Source organism: Mesoplodon densirostris, chromosome 11, assembly GCF_025265405.1.
Source record: "Mesoplodon densirostris isolate mMesDen1 chromosome 11, mMesDen1 primary haplotype, whole genome shotgun sequence".
In the NCBI taxonomy this organism is placed as follows: Eukaryota; Metazoa; Chordata; class Mammalia; order Artiodactyla; family Ziphiidae; genus Mesoplodon; species Mesoplodon densirostris.
The window spans coordinates 23,885,727-23,905,358 of record NC_082671.1 but is presented as its reverse complement, the minus strand read 5'-3'; the positions used below and the strand labels follow the sequence as shown (position 1 = coordinate 23,905,358).

The window sequence follows — 19,632 nt, the reverse complement described above, 5'->3', positions numbered from 1 at the left end:
GTTCTACATGATGAATTACCGTGGTGTTTCAGAAGCTAAGGCGGCGAGTGTGAATTTGAGGTCCTTATCCTAATGCGAAGACCAGATATGCAGTTATCTTAGGAGATGTTTGTTATGTTTTGAGCTTACCTTTTGTTGTCACTCTTTCCAGTTCATTCTTTCTCCCCAATCCCCATCCTTTTTCAGAAGTCTTGAGATTTTTTGGAGGGAAGCCCCCAAATGCTGACTTATATTACTTTAGGGGTTTATATTTGATTGATGTCAATTAGCAAGGATCATCAAAAGTGTGTTTGAAGAGTGTTTGTCGTTTATTTTGTTTGGTATTATGTAAGGGAAACAAATACGATTCTTTGTAAAATTGTTTTCTTCTGGCAAATTTAAGTTCATTCCAAAAGCAAAAAATATCTGCATGTATTGTAATCTGCCTGTGTCTGGTAGAATGACGGGTGAATATGGTGTAGCTCATCCCTTGAATTGTTACTTTCTGGTCATGACCTCATTAAATCTTGTCCTTTGTTCGGTAAATTTCTTTGACTGCTGATTATTCATGTTCCCTATCAAATCTTGAGGAAAAGACGCATTCGTTAGAAATAATTTAAGATATTAAATGTTACATATAAGATGTTTGGCTAATATATTTTATCCCTTACAGGTTAAAACAAAATGAAGATTTTTTCTGAATCTCATAAAACAGTATTTGTTGTGGATCACTGCCCTTACATGGCAGAATCATGCAGACAGCATGTCGAGTTTGATATGCTGGTGAAGAATAGGACCCAAGGAATCATCCCTTTGGCCCCTATATCTAAATCATTGTGGACTTGCTCAGTAGAATCTTCCATGGAATATTGTAGAATAATGTATGATATATTTCCTTTCAAAAAGCTGGTGAGTGTGAAGTACAAGTAAAATCATGATTTGGGGGATGTACTTGACTACTTTTTACACTTTTTATATATGACTTTGCTTTAGATTTGACTTACAACTGTTTATTTACTACTTTAAAAGTGTAGTATATAGAACTCCCCTTTGGGGTTAATATATGTATTTAATTGGGGCCAACAACAATAATAACAGCTAACGATTATGGAGCACTTACGTGTGCTTCATATTAACTCCTTTAACTCTTACAGCAGTCCTATGAGGTAGCTACTGTAATTACTGGGACAGTATTCAAAGTGTATAAAACTAGAATGGAACAGACACCACTGAGAACTGTTGCCAGCCTAAGCAGAAGGGATGTTGGCTGAAAGCACTTTGTCAGAATGTGTTGGTATGTTCCGTCTGAATATCAGCCTTGTTTATTACTGCCTTGTTGGAGAGGCAGAAACTGAGGTAGAGAGAAGCAGTTTGCCCTGAGTCATGTAGCTAGTTAGAGGAAGAACCAGAATTTGAACCTGGCTGCTTACAGTTTTAGTGAAAGTGTCCTAAATTGCTGCAGAATTTGGCCATATTGTAAAGAATGTTCTTAAGAATGCTAAGAGGAAATTGTTTTTATCAGTAAGAAGAGAAATTGAAGATAGATAGAAACTCCAAGTGTGAAAATTATCTTCAGTTTTCAGAATCCCAACTGTTTTATTTTGGGAAAGTCATTTGGTTAAGCCACAAGTGGATGCTTTGCTTTCTGACTCATTTGGAGCAGCATAGGCTGGGACCTAGCCTGTTCATAGACCGGCACAGGCACAGCAGTAACAGTAAGGTTGAACACAGAGAGGCTAATATATATTATACATTCAGATATGTTCCAAATTAAAATATAAATTGTTTTAGTCCCTCTGTAAATTGTGTATCATGTAAGGTAAAAAAGGATACATGAGAGGAAGCATAATGTAGTGATTTAGCGCACAGGTTTCGGTTCAAGTCCTGGCATCATTAAGCTGCCAGCAGTGTGACCTTGATCTTTTTGCTTCATCTCTCCAAGCCTCAGTTTCCTCCCATGTAAGCATAACACCTCCTTCCTATGATTGTTATAAGATTTCAATGAGGTAATGTGAGTAAAGTGGCCAGTAAAATATGTTCCTGTCAGGTAAGTCTTAGGAGAAAAGGCTGCTTATCAAACTTACTGGGGAAGCAAAATGAGTATTACATGGATAATAGGAAAAAAGATCATGAATTAGATCATATAGTCCAGGGGAAAGAAGTAATCTCACCCTCCTCCCAAAAGGGAACATAGCCAATCATTTGATATATTTTCTAATGTATACTTACTGTTATCATCTTACCTGATACTATATTTTGTTTGCATTTTACTTAAAAAAACTTTTTTAAGAAATTTGACAGATACAGTGGAAGAATTAGGATGCTATTTATTTATTTATTTATTTATTTATTTATTTATTTTTGGCTGCGTTGGGTCTTTGCTGCGCACGGGCTTTCTCTAGTTGTGGCAAGCAGGGGCTACTCTTTGTTACCGTGCATGAGCTTCTCATTGCGGTGGCTTCTCTTGTTGTGAAGCATGGGCTCTAGGCACTCAGGCTTCAGTAGTTGTGGCACAAAGGCTCAGTAGTTGTGACACACGGGCTCAGTTGCTCCACAGCATGTGGGGTCTTCCCAGACCAGAGATCGAACCCTTGTCTCCTGCACTGGCAGGCGGATTCTTAACCACTGCACCATCAGGGAAGTCCCTTACTTTAAAATTTAGAATAAAGTGCAAATCCATTCTTTTAGCTTTCAATGCTCTAGGTTATATGGCCACTGCTTGTTTTTCTGACCTTATCTCCTACCTCTTTGCCCACTCTGACCTTCACCCTTTTGAGGGTGTGCACCTAGAGGTCTTTGCATTTGCTGTTTGCTGTACCTGGAATTCTCTACCTCCAGCTCTTTCCCTGGCTGGTTTCTTTTGGTCATTTTGGATTTCCCTCAGTTGCCACTTCTGTAGAGAGCCCTTCTCTGATCACCCAACCTAAAGAAGCTAAACAACTTGTTTTTCATAGCATTTATCACTCTCTGAAATTATGTTGTTCATTTATTTTTGTTTGTATTCTCCCTGCACTGTCTTACCACACCCCGGAACCCCGGCTTTCCCCACATTGTGAGCAACAGAACTGTTGTATTCATCACTGTATTCCCATATCCCTAGTGCTGAGAATAGCACCTGGCCTGTACTAGGCATTTGGTAACTATAAAATGAGTGAATGAATCAATCAGCAAACCAGAACTAGAGACTACACTCTCTATTTATGTTTATGTTATATATAATATATTAAAACGTATTTATAATAAAATAAATGTTTTAAATATGATGTGATTGAGAAGACTTGGAGTTGAATACTAATTATTTCTTTGAACTCTATTAGGTGAATTTCATTGTGAGTGACTCTGGAGCACATGTTTTAAATTCTTGGACTCAAGAAGATCAAAATTTGCAGGAGGTATGCTTAGATTTTGAGCTGTGGCCATTTTTGAAAATTATCTGGACCTGGTAATACTTCCTTAAAATATAATTAATTTTTTAAATAGGTATAGTATTTGCACGTAGTTTTAAAACACCAACTAATATTAAAAGAAAAACAGCTGTCTGGCTTCCAGTCTCTCCCCACTTTCTAGAAGCAAGCTTTCAACTCTTTAGCTCATCTAGTATTTACTTCATATTTCTAAATAACATGTTTTTACTACTGTTTACAGAGTTCTCAATTTAAACCTCATTTATCATTATTGTCCATGAGGATTTACCTTTTATACTTCCTCTCACCCATGCCACTCTCACTGCCTTCTTCCCTTCCCTGATTTTCTCAATATTATATCAGAAGTTTTGGTTAATTCAAAATTTCATGTTTACATTGTAGTGTCTACATAAAGTGTTATCCACTGCTCAGCCAAGTAGTTTATGCGATTATTTCCTTTGTTTTGTGTTTCATTAAGGTTTTATTGCGATGTAGTTGACATACAGCACTGTATAAGTTTAAGTTCTACAGCACAATGATTTGACTTCTGTGTTATTTCCTTTGTTGTACAACTGTTTGGTGTTCCTGGAATTTATCATTTCCTTTTTTTCCCCTTTAATATGCTTAGTTTTCTGAGAATCTATTGCTGCTTTTCCTCATGTCTCTGTATAACTTCTCAATATACTTATCATTAATGTATTAGAATTTTAGTAGTTTGATTTTTTTTTTTTTTCCCCTTGGAAAACTTCTTGGAACGCAGTCTTGGGTTGCACTTTGAACGGGTTGCTTTCTAGGCCTGGTGTAGTGCTGTCATCCTCCTTGCTGTGTGTGTGTGTGTGTGTGTGTGTGTGTGTGTGTGTGTGTAATCTCTTGTTTTGGTAAAATATAACCTCCAGAATTCTTGTAACTTACCTTACAGTTTATTGATACTTGAGGTATAAAAATGTCAGATTGGAAATAATTTTCTCCTCAAAATCCTGAGGGCCTTACCCCACTGTTTTATAACTCCCAGTGTTATTGTGAAGTCCAGTATCATTTTTCTTCATAATTTCTCTCTGAAAGCTTTTAGAATCTTTTCTTTCCCCCTTTATGTTCTGAAATTTCTCAATGATTGGCCTTGATGTTGGTCTTTTCTCATTCATTGTGCTAGGCTTTATATTCTTCAGGAAATTTTCCCGTGTTGTTTCTTTGATAATGTTCTTGTCTTTGTGTTCTGTGTTTTTCTGGAATTCCTATGAATGGGATGTTGGACCTCCTGGATTAAATTCCTTATTCTTTTTCTCACTGATCCTCCCATTGTTGTTCTTTCTGGGCCTTTTACCTATTTCCTTTTAATCCTTATATGGAACTTTTTATTTGATCTTATTTTTAATTTCCAAGAACTTTTACTTATGCTCTAATTTTGTCCATTTTTGTCATATCCTTTTCTTGTTTTATGGGTGTAATTTTTTAATCCAAAGGTATTCGTTTATTTGAAGTTTTCTTTTGATCTCCTTGTGTTTTCAGCGTTCTTTTCATGTTGAGGCTTTTCTTAAATGCCTACTGATATTTAGCTATGCAACCTTATTTAAAAGCAGGGCACTAAACAGCAGGTTAGAAGATCTGCATGTTGTGGAGTAGGTATTGCTGACTGGCCGTCATCGTGATTTATTTAATCTAGTTGTTTTCCCTGGGAGGCCTCCAGATGTCAGGATAGACAGATTGTCTCTCTGAGACTTCTCAGGGTCTCCAGAGAAGATCTTCCACTCTTCCACCTGTATGCTATAAACTTGGTTGTCAGCCTTCTGGGAGCCAGGGGAGAGGGTAGGTTCTACCATCCAGTAGGTGAACTTTCACCCAGTCTTTCTGTTTTTGGTCTACTACTGTGCTGTCCAATATAGTAGCTACTAGCCATATGTAGCTACTATTGGCTATCAAATAGCTACTATTTAAATTTAAATTAATTAAAATTAAATGCAATAAAAAAATCCAGCTTCTCTGTAGCACTAGCCATGTTTCAAACGCTCAGTAGGCCACACGTGGATAGTGGTTACTGTACAGCACAGTTATAGAACTTTTCCATCATCAGAGAAAGTTCTTTTGGGCAGCACTGGTCTAGTGTCTTCCCCTGACACTCTGCTGTGTTTTGTGGTATCCATGCTTGGTACCTCTCTGGTTCATTTCCTCCAAGGACTGTGATTCTGTATCTGGGGGGTCAGGAAGAGGGAGTCACTTGCATGGGTAGGGTGTGAGTAAGATCGGGAGTCAGGTTGTTCCTTATACTGGCTTCAAGTCATTCAGTTTTCAGTATCTTGCCTCATCCTTGATTTATGTGGTACTCGATGCCTCCAGTTCCTGAACTTCTCCTGGATTCTGAAAGGCATATCATCTTGCCTTTTTCCCCTGTAGGCACTTAGATTTCAGTTTATTCAGTCTTGCTAAGTCCATTACCATCCCTCCATCCATTTTCATACATTCTTGCTGACATCTCTTGATTGTTCTCTTGTCTCCTCCTCCATTCTCTTCATCTTTGTGGGTTTATGGGGTTATTTTTCCTCCCTTTGGTGTTTCCTTTGTTTGTTTGTTTGTTTGTTTTTTGTTTTTCTTGCTGTAAGCAGGCCTCTCACCACTGCAGCCTCTCCCGTTGCGGAGCACAGGCTCCAGACGCTCAGGCCCAGCGGCCATGGCCCACGGGCCCAGCCGCTCTGCGGCATGCGGGATCCTCCCGGACCGGGCACGAACCCACGTCCCCTGCATCTGCAGGCGGACTCTCAACCACTGCGCCACCAGGGAAGCCCCTGGTGTTTCCTTTTTTTAAATTAAATTCGTTTACTACAGTTTTAGTGGAGTTTTAGGGAGCAGAAATAAACCCATGCTCAATTCATCAAGTTTATGCTTTTTAAACATGTGTCTAAAGCTATTGAATTCGTGGTAGATTACGTTCTTTTGTGTCGTTTAGGTGGATAGAAGGCTTTGGTCTATTAGGTCCTTCACTGATGAATATGAACATGAGAGACAGGCATTAGTGAAATATTTGAATACATTATTTGAACTATTTCATGTTAAATTTTTTCTTTTAATGGTTGCCCTTTAGTGGAAATAATCCCATCCAAATGTGTTTTAATGAAAATGTGTTTCTTACGATGTTTGGTCTTAAAATGTTGTGATTAATATTATAACATGTAAACATATATAACCTTTTTTTCTTTTGAGGTAACTCACTGAAGGGGGGCTTTTATTGGCTTGGCTTTGCATTTATATCACTCCAGAATGTTCTTTATTCTTTCATTGCTTGAAAAAATATTAAGGATTCCATACAGTCCCCCTGTACTATCTTTTTGAAATAGCATGTATTCTGCTTTGTTCTTTCAAGAGGTACTGTGAAAGAAGCCTGAAGCTTCTCTAGTTGTGTATAAATAAAAATAAGTACAAATTTGAATAGATTTTCATTACTGCACCTCTGCAGTGCAGTAAGAGGTATGCATTTAATAATGGGAGCTATACTGATGATACGAGAATTACTGCTTCCTTCTGCTTTCTGAAGGTGAAGGCATATTATATCACACGCATTGCTTTTAGATTATGAACAGAAGGGGAAACTCCAGGTGTGAAGGCAACTATATAGCAAATCCCTAATGTTTAAGATGATATAAAATAATTGACATTTTGTATAAATTATGTATAATCTTGTCTGTGTAAACACATTTAATGTTTAACTTTGGTTATCTGTGTCACACCTTTCTCTGGTTATTGTGACTGATCATGAGAAGCAATTGAAGTAGATTGATTGAAGAATGTTTGGGCTGGAAGGATTGTAGACATCTTTTGCTTTGACTCCTTCTTTGTGCAGGTGAAGGAACTGAAGCCCACAGGTGCCAGAGGTAGTTTGACTTGCATACCTGGGTCCAGGGCTCTTTCTGTTACAGCACGTGACTCTATCCTCTACATTGTAGATCTTATTACAAAAAATTTATCAGATTTCAGGAGTTTTGGTCTTGTTTTTGTTGGCTAAATTAAATAAAGTTTGAAAGTATCATACTAATGTGGCACAGGTTCTATTATTAGTTTCACTTTCAGATTAGGAAAAAAGCTAGAGAGATAAACCAGGGTCACACAATATTAAAAGTCAGAGCCAGAATTTCAGTCCATAGTTATCTGACTCCAGAAGTTAAGCTTTCTGCTGCTTTCCCAGGACCACAACACCCCTGTCCTAAAAAGCAGCTTTTTATTTTTTCTCCTGAGTACCAGGGACTTTTTATAGTCCTATATATACAGTATTTTTTCTTTCATTTTTGATTACTTTTTATGAATAGGTAATACCTATGTAGTTTAAAAATAAATTTTACATATATACTTGCATGTATACATATATGTGTGCGCGCGTGTGTGTGTGTGTAAGTAAAAGCTAAGCCTTGAAAAATTTCCCACTCATCCCCTGTTCCAGTTAGTGCTGTGCTAGAGCCTGGTTATACCAACTTGGGAGAGCTGAGTGTGTGCATCTCCTATCAACTTTACATTCAGTGAAAGCTTGAAAGTAGCGATCATGGGAGTACTTAACCATAGATATTGGCAAACACTACAAATTAGGGTTTTTTTTTCCCTTTGGAGAGCTGGTTTACCAGCACATCACTATTTATCCCCACCACTATTAGTTTTTAATGGATCCTTCCAGCATATCTTTATGCATATATAAAGCAAAGTCCTCACACTTTGTTCTTTTTTAAGAGTGTTTTAGCTATTCTGTATCCCTTGTAATTCCATATGAATTTTAGAATCAGCTTATCAATTTCTATCAATACAAAGAAGTCAGCTGGGATTCTGACAGGGATTATGTTTAATCTTAGTTCAGTTTGGGTAATGTTGTCATCTTAACAATAATAAGTATTCCAGTCCATGAACATAGGATGTTTTCTATTCATTTAGATCTTTAATTTCTTTCAACAATATTTCATAGTTCTCAGAGTGTAAAATCTGCATTTCCTTTGTTAAATTTATTCCTAAGCATTTTATTCTTTTTGGTGCTATTATAAATGGAATTGTTTTCTTAATTTCATTTTTGGATTGTTCTTTGCAAGTGTACAGCAATACAATTGGTTTTTGTCTGTTGATCATGTATCCTGCAACCTTGCTGAACTTGCTTATTATTTCTAAAAAATTTCTAATGGATTCATGGATTCCTTAGGATTTTCTACATACAGGATCATGTCATCTGCAACATAGAGATAGTTTTACTTCTTCCTTTCCAATCTGAATTCCTTTTATTTCTTTTTCTTTCCTAATGCTTGGGCTAGAAGCTCTAGTATAGTATTGAATTGAAGTGGTGAGAGTGGATATCCTTCTGTTTCTGATCTTAGAGGGAACACATCTAGTTTTCACTATTAAGCATGATATTATGTATAGGTTTTTCATAGATGCCTTTTATCAGCTTGAGGAAGTTCCCTTCTGTTTCTAGTTTGTTGAGTGTTTTTTATCATGAAACGGTTTTAGATTTTTGTCAAATGCTTTTTCTGTATTTATGGGGATGATCATATGATTTTTAAAAATTCCATTGATATCGTTTGCATTAATTGATTTTTAGACATTAAATCAACTTTGTGTTCCTGGGATAAGTCCAACTTGGTCATGGTGTTTAATTCTTTTTATATGTTGCTGGATTCAGTTTGCTAGTACTTTGTTGAGGATATTTGTATCCATATTTATAAGATAACTTGGTCTGTAGTTTCATTTTCTTGTGATGCCTTTGTCTGACTTGTGCTTATTCTTGTCAACATGATTGTTTTCCCTTAGCTGATGGCAGCATTAGCTGCTGTTGGGCCTCCTAATCCACGGGCAGATCCAGAATGCTGCAGTATTCTGCATGGTCTTGTTGCAGCAGTGGAAACCCTCTGTAAAATTACCGAATACCAACATGAGGCTCGTACTCTACTAATGGAGAATGCAGAACGTGTTGGAAATAGAGGACGAATAATTTGCATTACTAATGCAAAAAGGTGAGACATTAATCACAGTAATTCTTTCACTGAGGAAATTTTAATATCCTATTGTAGTTTTTATTTAAAAAAAAGCAGGGGCAACATGTTAGCATTTAAGGATATCACATGTGGCCTTTCTAATGTCGAAACTGTGTTTATCCAGTTCTAAAATATCCAATTCATCTCATTGAAAGCTGTTTAGATTGTTATCACGTAGGTCGATTTGACTTTTTTTCCTCACTAGTTTTTCATTCAATTGGTTGTTTGGTATTGTGAATGAGCACACTACAGACAGTCCTTACTGAAGTAATTTTAAGTGCCTATAACAAGATACTACAACTGAATAGTGTGTTTAATTCTTTCTCTTACTATTTATTTACTTAAGTTGGTTTATCTTTTTTATGCCATAGTGATAGTCATGTGCGAATGCTTGAGGACTGTGTCCAGGAAACAATTCATGAACATAACAAGCTTGCTGCAAATTCAGATCAGTGAGTATAATCCATAAATGGAATAAATATTCCATGTTATAGTCATATTTATTTCATTATAATTATTCCAATAATTTCACTGGTAATTGGTACCATTCCCTTGAATTCTCTGCTGGCACTACAAATTAGTCAAAAACGTATGTTCGATCAGAAACTTCTTGTCCCATTTTCCCTTTAAGTTTAAAATTTTACTTTTTGCTCACCGGAAAGGTGAGCAGAAGGATAAAATAATACATGAATTTATAATGCATATTTTTTTGATGGCTTGTTCTCATACTCTGTATTACAAATCTATAAAATGAGCAAATCATTGGTGGCATTATTCAGTATGTACCAAATCAAAACATAATTAATTATATTGTCTGAATTTTTTAAAAAGAAAAAAGCCACTAAAGATATGTTTGGGACAGTTGCTGCGAGGAGTCTATATTAGATCGAGCTACTATTAATTTTCTAGGTGGAGTACTGTTATTATTGTCAACGAGTAGGATTATTCTCACTAGGAGAAGGAAGCATGCTGAGGTATTTAGGAAAGAAACATCATTTCCTCTGCAACTTACTCCCAAATGACTTAGTAAAAAAATAAAAGAATGTACATCTATTTAGGCATTTATAGTGAAAACAAGTGTAGCTAACAGCTAATTAGCTAATCTATGTTAAGGATATATGGGTGTTCATTGAATAGTACTTTTCTTTCAATTTTTCTGTAGGTTTGGAAATTTTAAAATAAAAAGTTGGCTCACAGATATAGAGAACAAACTAGTAGTTACCAGTGGAGAGAGGGAAGGGGAGAGGGGCAAGATAGGGGTAGGAATTAAAACTACTATATATAAAATAAATAAGCTATAAGGATATATTGTACAACATGGGGAATATAGCCAGTATTTTATAGTAACTATAAATGGAGTATAACCTTTAAAAATTGTGAATCGCTGTCGTATATCTGAAACTTTTATTATTGTACATCAGCTGTACCTCAATTTAAAAAAAGAAATAAAATGGAGGGGGCAAAAATAAATAAAATAAAAAGTTGGGGGTAACTTTTTAGTATTACAAATTCTGTATTCTTGGAAATAACTGATTATAGGTAATATAATTTGTTCTTGAAAAACACTAGTAAAAGGGGAATTAATACACAATATATTCATTTTCTCTGTGGCAGCTATCTATTGAAAATTATACCAGAGTATAAGAATTTTCCCTTTATTTTATCCTTCGAATACACAAAATGATCATTTTTGCATTTGAATTAAACTCATATAAATTATTCATTAAATGTTCATACAAGTACAGCAGTTATGCAGTCTTTCTGAATATTTAGCTTTTATGTTAACGGTAGTATCTGATTATAGAGACACACTGTTTTAGTATATAAACCTTTTTATAGTTTACCTGCCTGAATTCTTTACGTAGTATGTAGTCTTATATTCTAAGTGAAAAGTTTGTCTTTAAGTCTCATGCAGATTCAGAAGTGTGAGCTAGTCTTGATCCATACCTACCCAGTTGGTGAAGACAGCCTTGTATCTGATCGTCCTAAAAAAGAGGTAAGTGCAGAAGTAATGGAAGAAGAGATCATTGTTAATTATTAATAATAAATGCTGAGAAGGTTTAGCATAAGAATGATCAGGTTGCCAACATTTTCTGATACAAAAATATTTAGAGTTTTGAAAGCAACCTGTATGGCAAAGTACCTAGATTAGTTCTTTAATTGTAGATTTTGAAAGTACTTTGTTATGTTTGCCTGTTGATGTTTATTTTAAATAACTGTGTTCTCAAACCATACACAATTTGTATTGTTTCTCAAATTTCAGTTACTGTAATGGATTTCAATTGCTTTAATGACTTCTTACTCTGTAGAACTGTTTTTCTCCTCATTAGGAAAACAATACACTCTTTAATCAAAATACACTCCTATAACAAAGAAATTAACTTTACCTATCCAGGGGGGTAAAAGACTAATTTCCAACCTTGGTTTTACTTTTCAAATAAATTTGAACAATTTTAAAGGAAGAGATGAGTCTGTTGATTGTTAAATGGATTCACGTCACATAATTTTCTCCATTGGTGGTCTGTGTTTAGAAATACAGATATGTGTGTTTGTATAACTATATTAAATGTGTATGTTCTTATTTTTGTTTTTTAGTTAGCATTACTTAATATAAACATGAAGTATTAACTTAGATAATGATTTTTTTTTATAGCTGATTTTGTTTTAGGTCATTATCTCTATCATTGTGTTTTATGTGGTTTCCAGTGTAAGCCCAGTTTTTGTTAACTTTTTTCTGACTCTTGGTAACATGACATTATATTGGCTTTACTTTGAGATAAGTAAGTAATTTACTTACAATAAATACTATTACCCTGGAATGAGTAAAATTTTGTTACCTTGTTATAAGTAACTTTTGGCTGCCTTATACATTTCTTGGTGACAAAATATGATGATTGTAGTGATTTTCATTCTTTGTAATAAGTAGTAGTATCTGCAGAGGTTTGTCCTCTCCACAAAATTAATTATTTTTTCTACAGTATTTCTGTGGGGCACTTCAAATCAATTTTGCATATAGATAAATAGAAGTAAAAATGATAAATTAAAATATATATTTAAATCAAAGACTATTCTACGCTAAGTTTCATGAGGACAGGGATTTTGCCTGTTCACTGCTATATCCTCCAGTAGCTCACACAGTTTCTGGCAATTTATACAGTAAGTTCTCTTTAATACCTATCTGTTGAATGAATGAATGTATAAAAATATATTACTAAAATAATGATTATGGTTAATTTATGGACCTTTTCCCCCCTAAATTCTCACAAGTAAAAGTACTTAATTTTCATGGGTTGAAGTAAAATATTTAGCACTAAGTTAAAATGTATTAAAGTTTTGTGGGTTTTTTTTTTTTTCATACCTTTCTATAGTTGTCCCCTGTTTTAACCAGTGAAGTTCATAGTGTTCGTGCAGGACGGCATCTTGCTACCAAATTAAATATTTTAGTACAGCAGCATTTCGACTTGGCTTCAACTACTATTACAAATATTCCAATGAAGGTAGGCAGTTCTTTTTTGTTGCTATTTTGAAAGCTCTGCTTTGCTTTTTAAATATTTGATATGTATTATTTATTTTAATGAACCTTAACTTTTTCTTCCCATATCATATTTTCTGTTTTGCTAGCACACATTCAGTGTCTTTGACCAGGTTAGTAAATAATGAAAAGCAACAAGAAAGGATCACAGAACAAAGTGCTGTATTTTTTTTCCTAATAAGAACATTCTCTATCAGCTTTTTTGTTTTTAATTTTGTTCTCATTACTTTCATCAAAATATAATTTCTATCTGAAATGATTACTTTTTCTGTGATTCTTTTCCTGACAGTTGTTATTAGATTTTACTCACTTTGTGTGTTCTAGTAGATCTTTTCTTTCTTATATTTTTGTTCTTGCCTACCCAGTATGAAGGTGTTTGTAACTAATAGGTCTAACTAGGGAAAAATAGTTTATAGTTTTAAGCAAGTTTATGATTCTAGCTGAAAAACATATGAGTCTTATGATTTTACTAATGAATTTTCTTAGGAATCTGTTACTGTCTTGTCATTTCCATTATGTTATTTAGTTGCCTAAGACCAGCACAATGCCTGGGCCATAGAAAGCTTCAAATGAATTTTTACTGAGGGGAGTTACATTTAATTGTATTGATTATGTTTACAAATATAAAGTAGCCAGTATATCTAAAAATTTAAATTAGCTTTCTCATAAGCCCAGTTTCATTTTTTTTGCCACCCCATGATGAAAACTAAATTGCATGAGAAATGTAATCTTTTCATTATTAATTTCCTCCTTATACCACTGGCTGGCTCTTTAATAGAAATTATAGCCTTAACCAATAGAACAGTTTAGGTGAGGCAGCAGTGAACAACTAAACGAGCACGATAGATGTATTTTCATGTAATTTCATGAGTTATGAGAAAAACACTCTGAGGGTGACAGATACCTTGCTTTTTAAATTTGACCATAGTTGTGTGCTACTGGTGTGACTCCTCAGTCTTTGTCTTTTTCTTGTAAATAGATAACGTTGAAGTTTCTATGTACTGTTTAGTGAGGACAAGTTACTAAACTTGTTTATTAGTCTGTATTTGCTATTTTATATAATTGGTGCTTGCTAATGTACTATAGGTATTTAAAGATGCTATTTCCGCCTTCAATCAACTATTTTACATGGAGTAAACTATTTCAATTACATCGTATTTGGGTATAAAAAGTATTGGCAGGACAATGCATTCAGAGTAAAAAAATTTCTAAAATTTCTAGATGAACCATCTATGTTAATTCTGACATAACATAAGAAAAATCACTACTTTATTACTGATATGTAGCCAGTCGTTTTTTAATATCGTTTATATTGCTGTGGAAAATTATTGCATCTTTAAATAGATTAATTACTGAGCAAACTGTCCCCTTATTATAGCTAATTATTGTTGGGTATATTTGATCTCACTTTAAGCAAAATGAATAATTACTTCATTGTTTTAAAAACAAAACCAAGTTATTTTAAATTTTGCTTTAAGGAAGAACAACATGCTAACACATCTGCCAATTACGATGTGGAGCTACTTCATCACAAAGATGCACATGTAGATTTTCTGAAAAGTGGTAAGTAAGAGACGTTGGAAAATACTATTTTGTAAGATCTAACATATGAAAGCATATTAACAGCTTTGAGAAGTTCTTGAGTAAGTAAACCTGATTGACTTTAGTTCATCCCGTTCCAAACTTACCTGTCAATATCACCCATTAATGGCCATGGAACTAGTGTTCTATTGAATTTACTTTGGGAAAGACTAGGCTAATGGAACAAATACAGACATACCTCATTTTATCATGCTTTGCTTTATTGTGCTTCACGGATATTGCATTTTTTTACAAATTGAATGTTTGTGGCAACCTGGGTTGAGCAAATCTTTGGCAAAATTTTTTCAGTAGCATTTGCTCACTTCATGTCTCTGTGTCACATTTTGGTAATTCTCGCAGTATGTCAGACTTTTTCGTCATTATTTTTGTTACGGTGATCTGTGATCAATGATCTTTGATGTTGCTCTTGTAAATTGTTTTGGGGTGCCACAAACTGTACCCATATAAGACAGAGAACTTATTCCATAAATGTTGTGTGTGTTCTCACTGCTCCACTGACTGCCTATTCCCCATCTCTTTCCCTCTCCTTGGGCCTCCCTATTCCCTGAGACACAACAATATTGAAATTAGTCCAGTTAATAACTCTACAGTGGCCTCTAAGAAAGGAAGAGTTGCACATCTCTCACTGTATTTTTTTTCATGGAAAGGCATTTTATTTTAAATATAGCAGTGTGTACATGTCAATCCCAAACTCCCAATCTATCCCTCCCCCTCTCCCTTCCCCCCGATAACCATAAGTTCATTCTCTAAGTCTTGAGTCTGTTTCTGTTTTGTAAATAAGTTCATTCGTATCATTTTTTTAGATTCCACCTATAAGTGATATCATATGATATTCATTTTTCTCTGTCTCACTTCACTTAGTATGGTAATCTCCAGGTCCATCCATGTTGCTGCAAATGGCATTATTTCATTCTTTTTAATGGCTGAGTAATATTCCATGGTATATATGTACCACATCTTCTTTATCCATTCTTCTGTCACTGGACATTTAGGTTGCTTCCATGTCCTGGCTATTATAAATAGAGCTGCAATGAACATTTTGGTACATGACTCTTTTTGAATTACGGTTTTCTCAGGGTATATGCCCAATATGGTGGGCATTGCTGGGTCGTATGGTAGTTCTATTTTTAGTTCTTTAAGGAACCTCCATACTGTTCTCCATAGTGGCTGTATCAATTTACGTTTCTACCAACAGTGCAAGAGGGTTCCCTTTTCTCCACACCCTCTCCAGCATTTATTGTTTGCATGTTTTTTTGATGATGGCCATTCTGACCAGTGTGAGGTGATATCTCATTGCAGTTTTGATTTGCATTTCTCTAGTAATTAGTGATGTTGAGCATCTTTTCATATGCCTGTTGGCCAGCTGAAGCTATGTCTTCTTTGGAGAAATATCTCTAGGTCTTCTGCCCATTTTTTGATTGGGTTGTTGTTTTTTTTTTTTTGCTGTACGCGGGCCTCTCACTGTTGTGGCCTCTCCCGTTGCGGAGCACAGGCTCCGGATGCGCAGGCTCAGCGGCCATGGCTCACGGGCCCAGCCGCTCCGCGGCATATGGGATCCTCCCAGACCGGGGCACGAACCCGTATCCCCTGCATCGGCAGGCGGACTCTCAACCACTGCGCCACCAGGGAGGCCCCTGGGTTGTTGTTTTTTTTGATATTGAGCTGCATGAGCTCTTTGTAAATTTTGGAGACTAATCCCTTGTTGGGTCGCATTATTTGCAAATATTTTCTCCCATTCTGTTGGTTGTCTTTTCGTTTTGTTTATGGTTTCCTTTGCTGTGAAACGTCTCTCACTTTAAATCAAAAGTTAGAAATGATTAAGCTTAGTGAGGATGGCATGTCGAAAAGCCAGGATAGACTGAAAGCAAGGCCTCTTGCACCAAACAGTTAGCCAAGTTGTGAATGCAAAGGAAAAATTCTTGAAGGAAATTAAAAGTGCTACTTCAGTGAACACACAAATGATAAGAAAGTGAAACAGCCTTATTGCTGATATAGAGGAAGTTATAGTGGTCTGGGTAGAAGATCAAACCAGCCACAACATTCTCTCAAGCCAAAGCCTCGTCCACAGCAAAGCCCTAACTCTCTTCAATTCTGTGAAGGCTGAAAGAGGTGAGGAAGGTACAGAATAAAAGTTTGAAGCCAGCAGAGGATGGTTCATGATGTTTAAGGAAAGAAACTGTCTCCATAACATACAAGTGCAAGGTGAAGCAGCAAGTGCTGATATAGAAGCTGCAGCAAGTTATCCAGAAGATCTAGGTCAGATAATTCATGAAGGTGGCTGCACTAAACAGATTTTTAGTGTAGATGAAACAGCCTTCTATTGGAAGAAGATGTCATCTAGGACTTTGATGGCTAGAGAGGAGAAGTCAGTGCCTGACTTCAAAGCTTCAAAAGACAGGGTGACACTCTTATTAGGGGCTAATGCAGCTGGTAACTTTAAGTTGAAGCCAAAGCTTATTTACCCTTCTGAAAATCCTAGGACCCTTAAGAATTACACTAAATCTACTCCATCTACTCTACTCTATCAGTACAACAACAAAGCCTGGATAACAGCACATCTTTTGACAACATGGTTTACTGATTATTTTAAGCCTACAATTTAGCCTACTGCTCAGAAAAAAAGGTTTCTTTCAAAATATTACTGCTCATTGACAGTACACCTGGTCACTCAAGAGCTCTGATGGAGACATACAATGAGATTAATGTTGTTTTCTTGCCTGCTAACACAACATCCTTTCCACAGCACATGGATCAAGGAGTAATTTTGACTTTCAGGTCTTACTATTTAAGAAATAGATTTCATAAAGCTGTAACTGCCATAGGTAGTGATTCCTCTGATGGATCTTGGCAAAGAAAGTTGAAAACCTTCTGGAAAGGATTCACCATTCTGGATACTGTTAAGAACATTTGTTTTTTATGGGAAGAGGTCAAAATATCAACGTTAACATGAGTTTGGAAGAAGTTGATTCCAACCCTCTTGGATGACCTTGAGGGGTTTAAGACTTCAGTGTTCATTATTATTTTAACATCTGTTTACTCTGAACTCCATTAAGGCAAAAAGTGCTCACTGTTACATCTTCTTATATATTTACCTTATAGATTCCTCATTTTATATTTCTTCTAATAAATTTATTGGGATTCAGTACAACGAGTTGTACATTTTAGATTCCTGAAGCTTTCTACATAACCATGTTATTTTATCATTTAATGGTGTCAGAGGGTAGCAGTTGTAGATTCTTAAAATTTTTAAAAATTTGCTGTTGATTTTTAGTGTAGTGACTGAAATGATTAAATTAATTAATGAGAAATTTGGAGGAAAACAAAGTACTTATTTTAATAATAACTCATATCCAAATTCAATTTGGTATTTTTCTAGGAGACTTGCTAAAAAAAGATGTGCTCCCAGAGGTATTTTCTCTTATAGACCTTAAACTCTTGGAAATCTTGTCAAACATTTGAAGTTTGTGATTATTTAGTAATGTTATTATTTCTCTAACTTATTTTTAAAGGTGATAACCACTTAAGTGGAAGCAGTAGAGAAGGCTCATTTAAAGAAACAATAACATTAAAGTGGTGCACACCAAGGACAAATAACATTGGTAGGTATTTAAAAATAATTGAAAGGGCCTCCCTGGTGGCGCAGTGGTTAAGAGTCCGCCTGCCGATGCAGGGGATACGGGTTCGTGCCCCGGTCTGGGAGGATCCCATATGCCGCGGAGCGGCTGGGCCCGTGAGCCATGGCTGCTGGGTCTGCGCATCCGGAGCCTGTGCTCCGCAACGGGAGAGGCCACAACAGTGAGAGGCCCGCATACCGCAAAAAGAAAAAAAAATAAAATAAAATAAATAAAAAAAAATTAAAATAATTGAAAGAGAAAAGAATAATCAAAAGATTCTTTAAGTATTGTGTAGTGACTATTTGTTTCTTTTTGAATTTTTGTTTTTCATTGTTTTAGAGGATCAAGGAACAAGCTTTTGTTTTTGCTTGTTTTCCCTCTTTTAATTGTGGAAATATTTCTTTATATTCTTTCAAATGAGTGTTTTCTTCTGTTTCAGAATTACACTATTGCACTGGCGCTTATCGAATTTCACCCGTAGATGTAAATAGTAGACCTTCCTCCTGCCTTACTAATTTTCTTCTAAATGGTAACTTTCATCATTTAATTGTTTTGACTGAGATTATGACAAGTGAAATCATTAGTGAGAATATGTGAAAATGTGAATTCTCGAAAAGCTGTTTTCTTCAATATAGTCTAACTATTTTATTTCCCAAAGCTGTTTTAAATTTATATAATGGTAAATATAAATAATTTATATAATGGTAAATACCCTTTAACAGTTTTACTAATGTTTAAACATAAGTTGAGTTTGTCTTTCAGACTATTGTATCTAAGTAAATTTACTTAATATATTTTTTAGAATTTTTATTTTAAAAATTTGACATTTAGAGTCTAAGTTGTTTTTTTTGGAAGATAAAATAATATAGACTTGTTTATCTTGGCCTATTGAATTTTAAATTGCAAAATATATATGGAATTATTTCTCTTTAAACACTATATCTTTATTATAAATAAACATCTTATTTTCAGTAATATACCATATTATTCTTACAGGTATGACTTTAAATCTGATGTTTCCTTGTGTAAAAAATTTTTTTAAAAATTATTGAATTCCATTTGCTAAATCTAAATTCTGATGGCTCCTCTGATGATTCTTATAATAACTAGGTTTTGGAACCACAGTTGTAAAGAGTTACTCTGCCTTTAGCATAAGGTTAATTTCATTGTTATATTAAGCACAGTTTGATTATCAGATTATGTAATGTTCAGATTAAATAACATTTGGTCATGTAAAGTAGCAAGTAGTTAAAATAACAGTGCCAATAAGGAGGTATGGTAGAAGTGAATTGAGACTTGCTTTCTCCCCCAAATGGTTTGTAGCTTTGATAACCTAAGGGTTATATAAGAGTTGTCCCACTTTTCTTCTTGATGTCCAGGAGAAAAATTTTGTATGAACTTGTAATTGAATGAATAATATAACCAAACACTGTACTTACTTTGGAAAACTGTGTAACTATGTAAGCTTGGAGAAGCAAAGAGAAAGCTAAGGCTAGAATTCAGATTTTTAG

The 19,632-nt window shown here is 35.0% G+C and overlaps 1 protein-coding gene across 1 annotated transcript in view; it reads left to right on the top strand.

Annotated features, from left to right (window-relative positions):
- Positions 1 to 19,632, top strand: part of INTS13 (integrator complex subunit 13) — a 33,390-nt gene that overhangs the window by 852 nt on the left and 12,906 nt on the right. The window contains exons 2-10 of the mRNA XM_060112270.1: positions 653 to 888; positions 3,297 to 3,371; positions 9,150 to 9,352; positions 9,745 to 9,825; positions 11,279 to 11,369; positions 12,742 to 12,870; positions 14,384 to 14,468; positions 18,017 to 18,106; positions 18,561 to 18,650. Coding sequence (XP_059968253.1) covers positions 664 to 888; positions 3,297 to 3,371; positions 9,150 to 9,352; positions 9,745 to 9,825; positions 11,279 to 11,369; positions 12,742 to 12,870; positions 14,384 to 14,468; positions 18,017 to 18,106; positions 18,561 to 18,650 — 1,069 coding nt within the window. The 5' untranslated portion in view covers positions 653 to 663. The remainder of the gene's footprint in view (positions 1 to 652; positions 889 to 3,296; positions 3,372 to 9,149; positions 9,353 to 9,744; positions 9,826 to 11,278; positions 11,370 to 12,741; positions 12,871 to 14,383; positions 14,469 to 18,016; positions 18,107 to 18,560; positions 18,651 to 19,632) is intronic.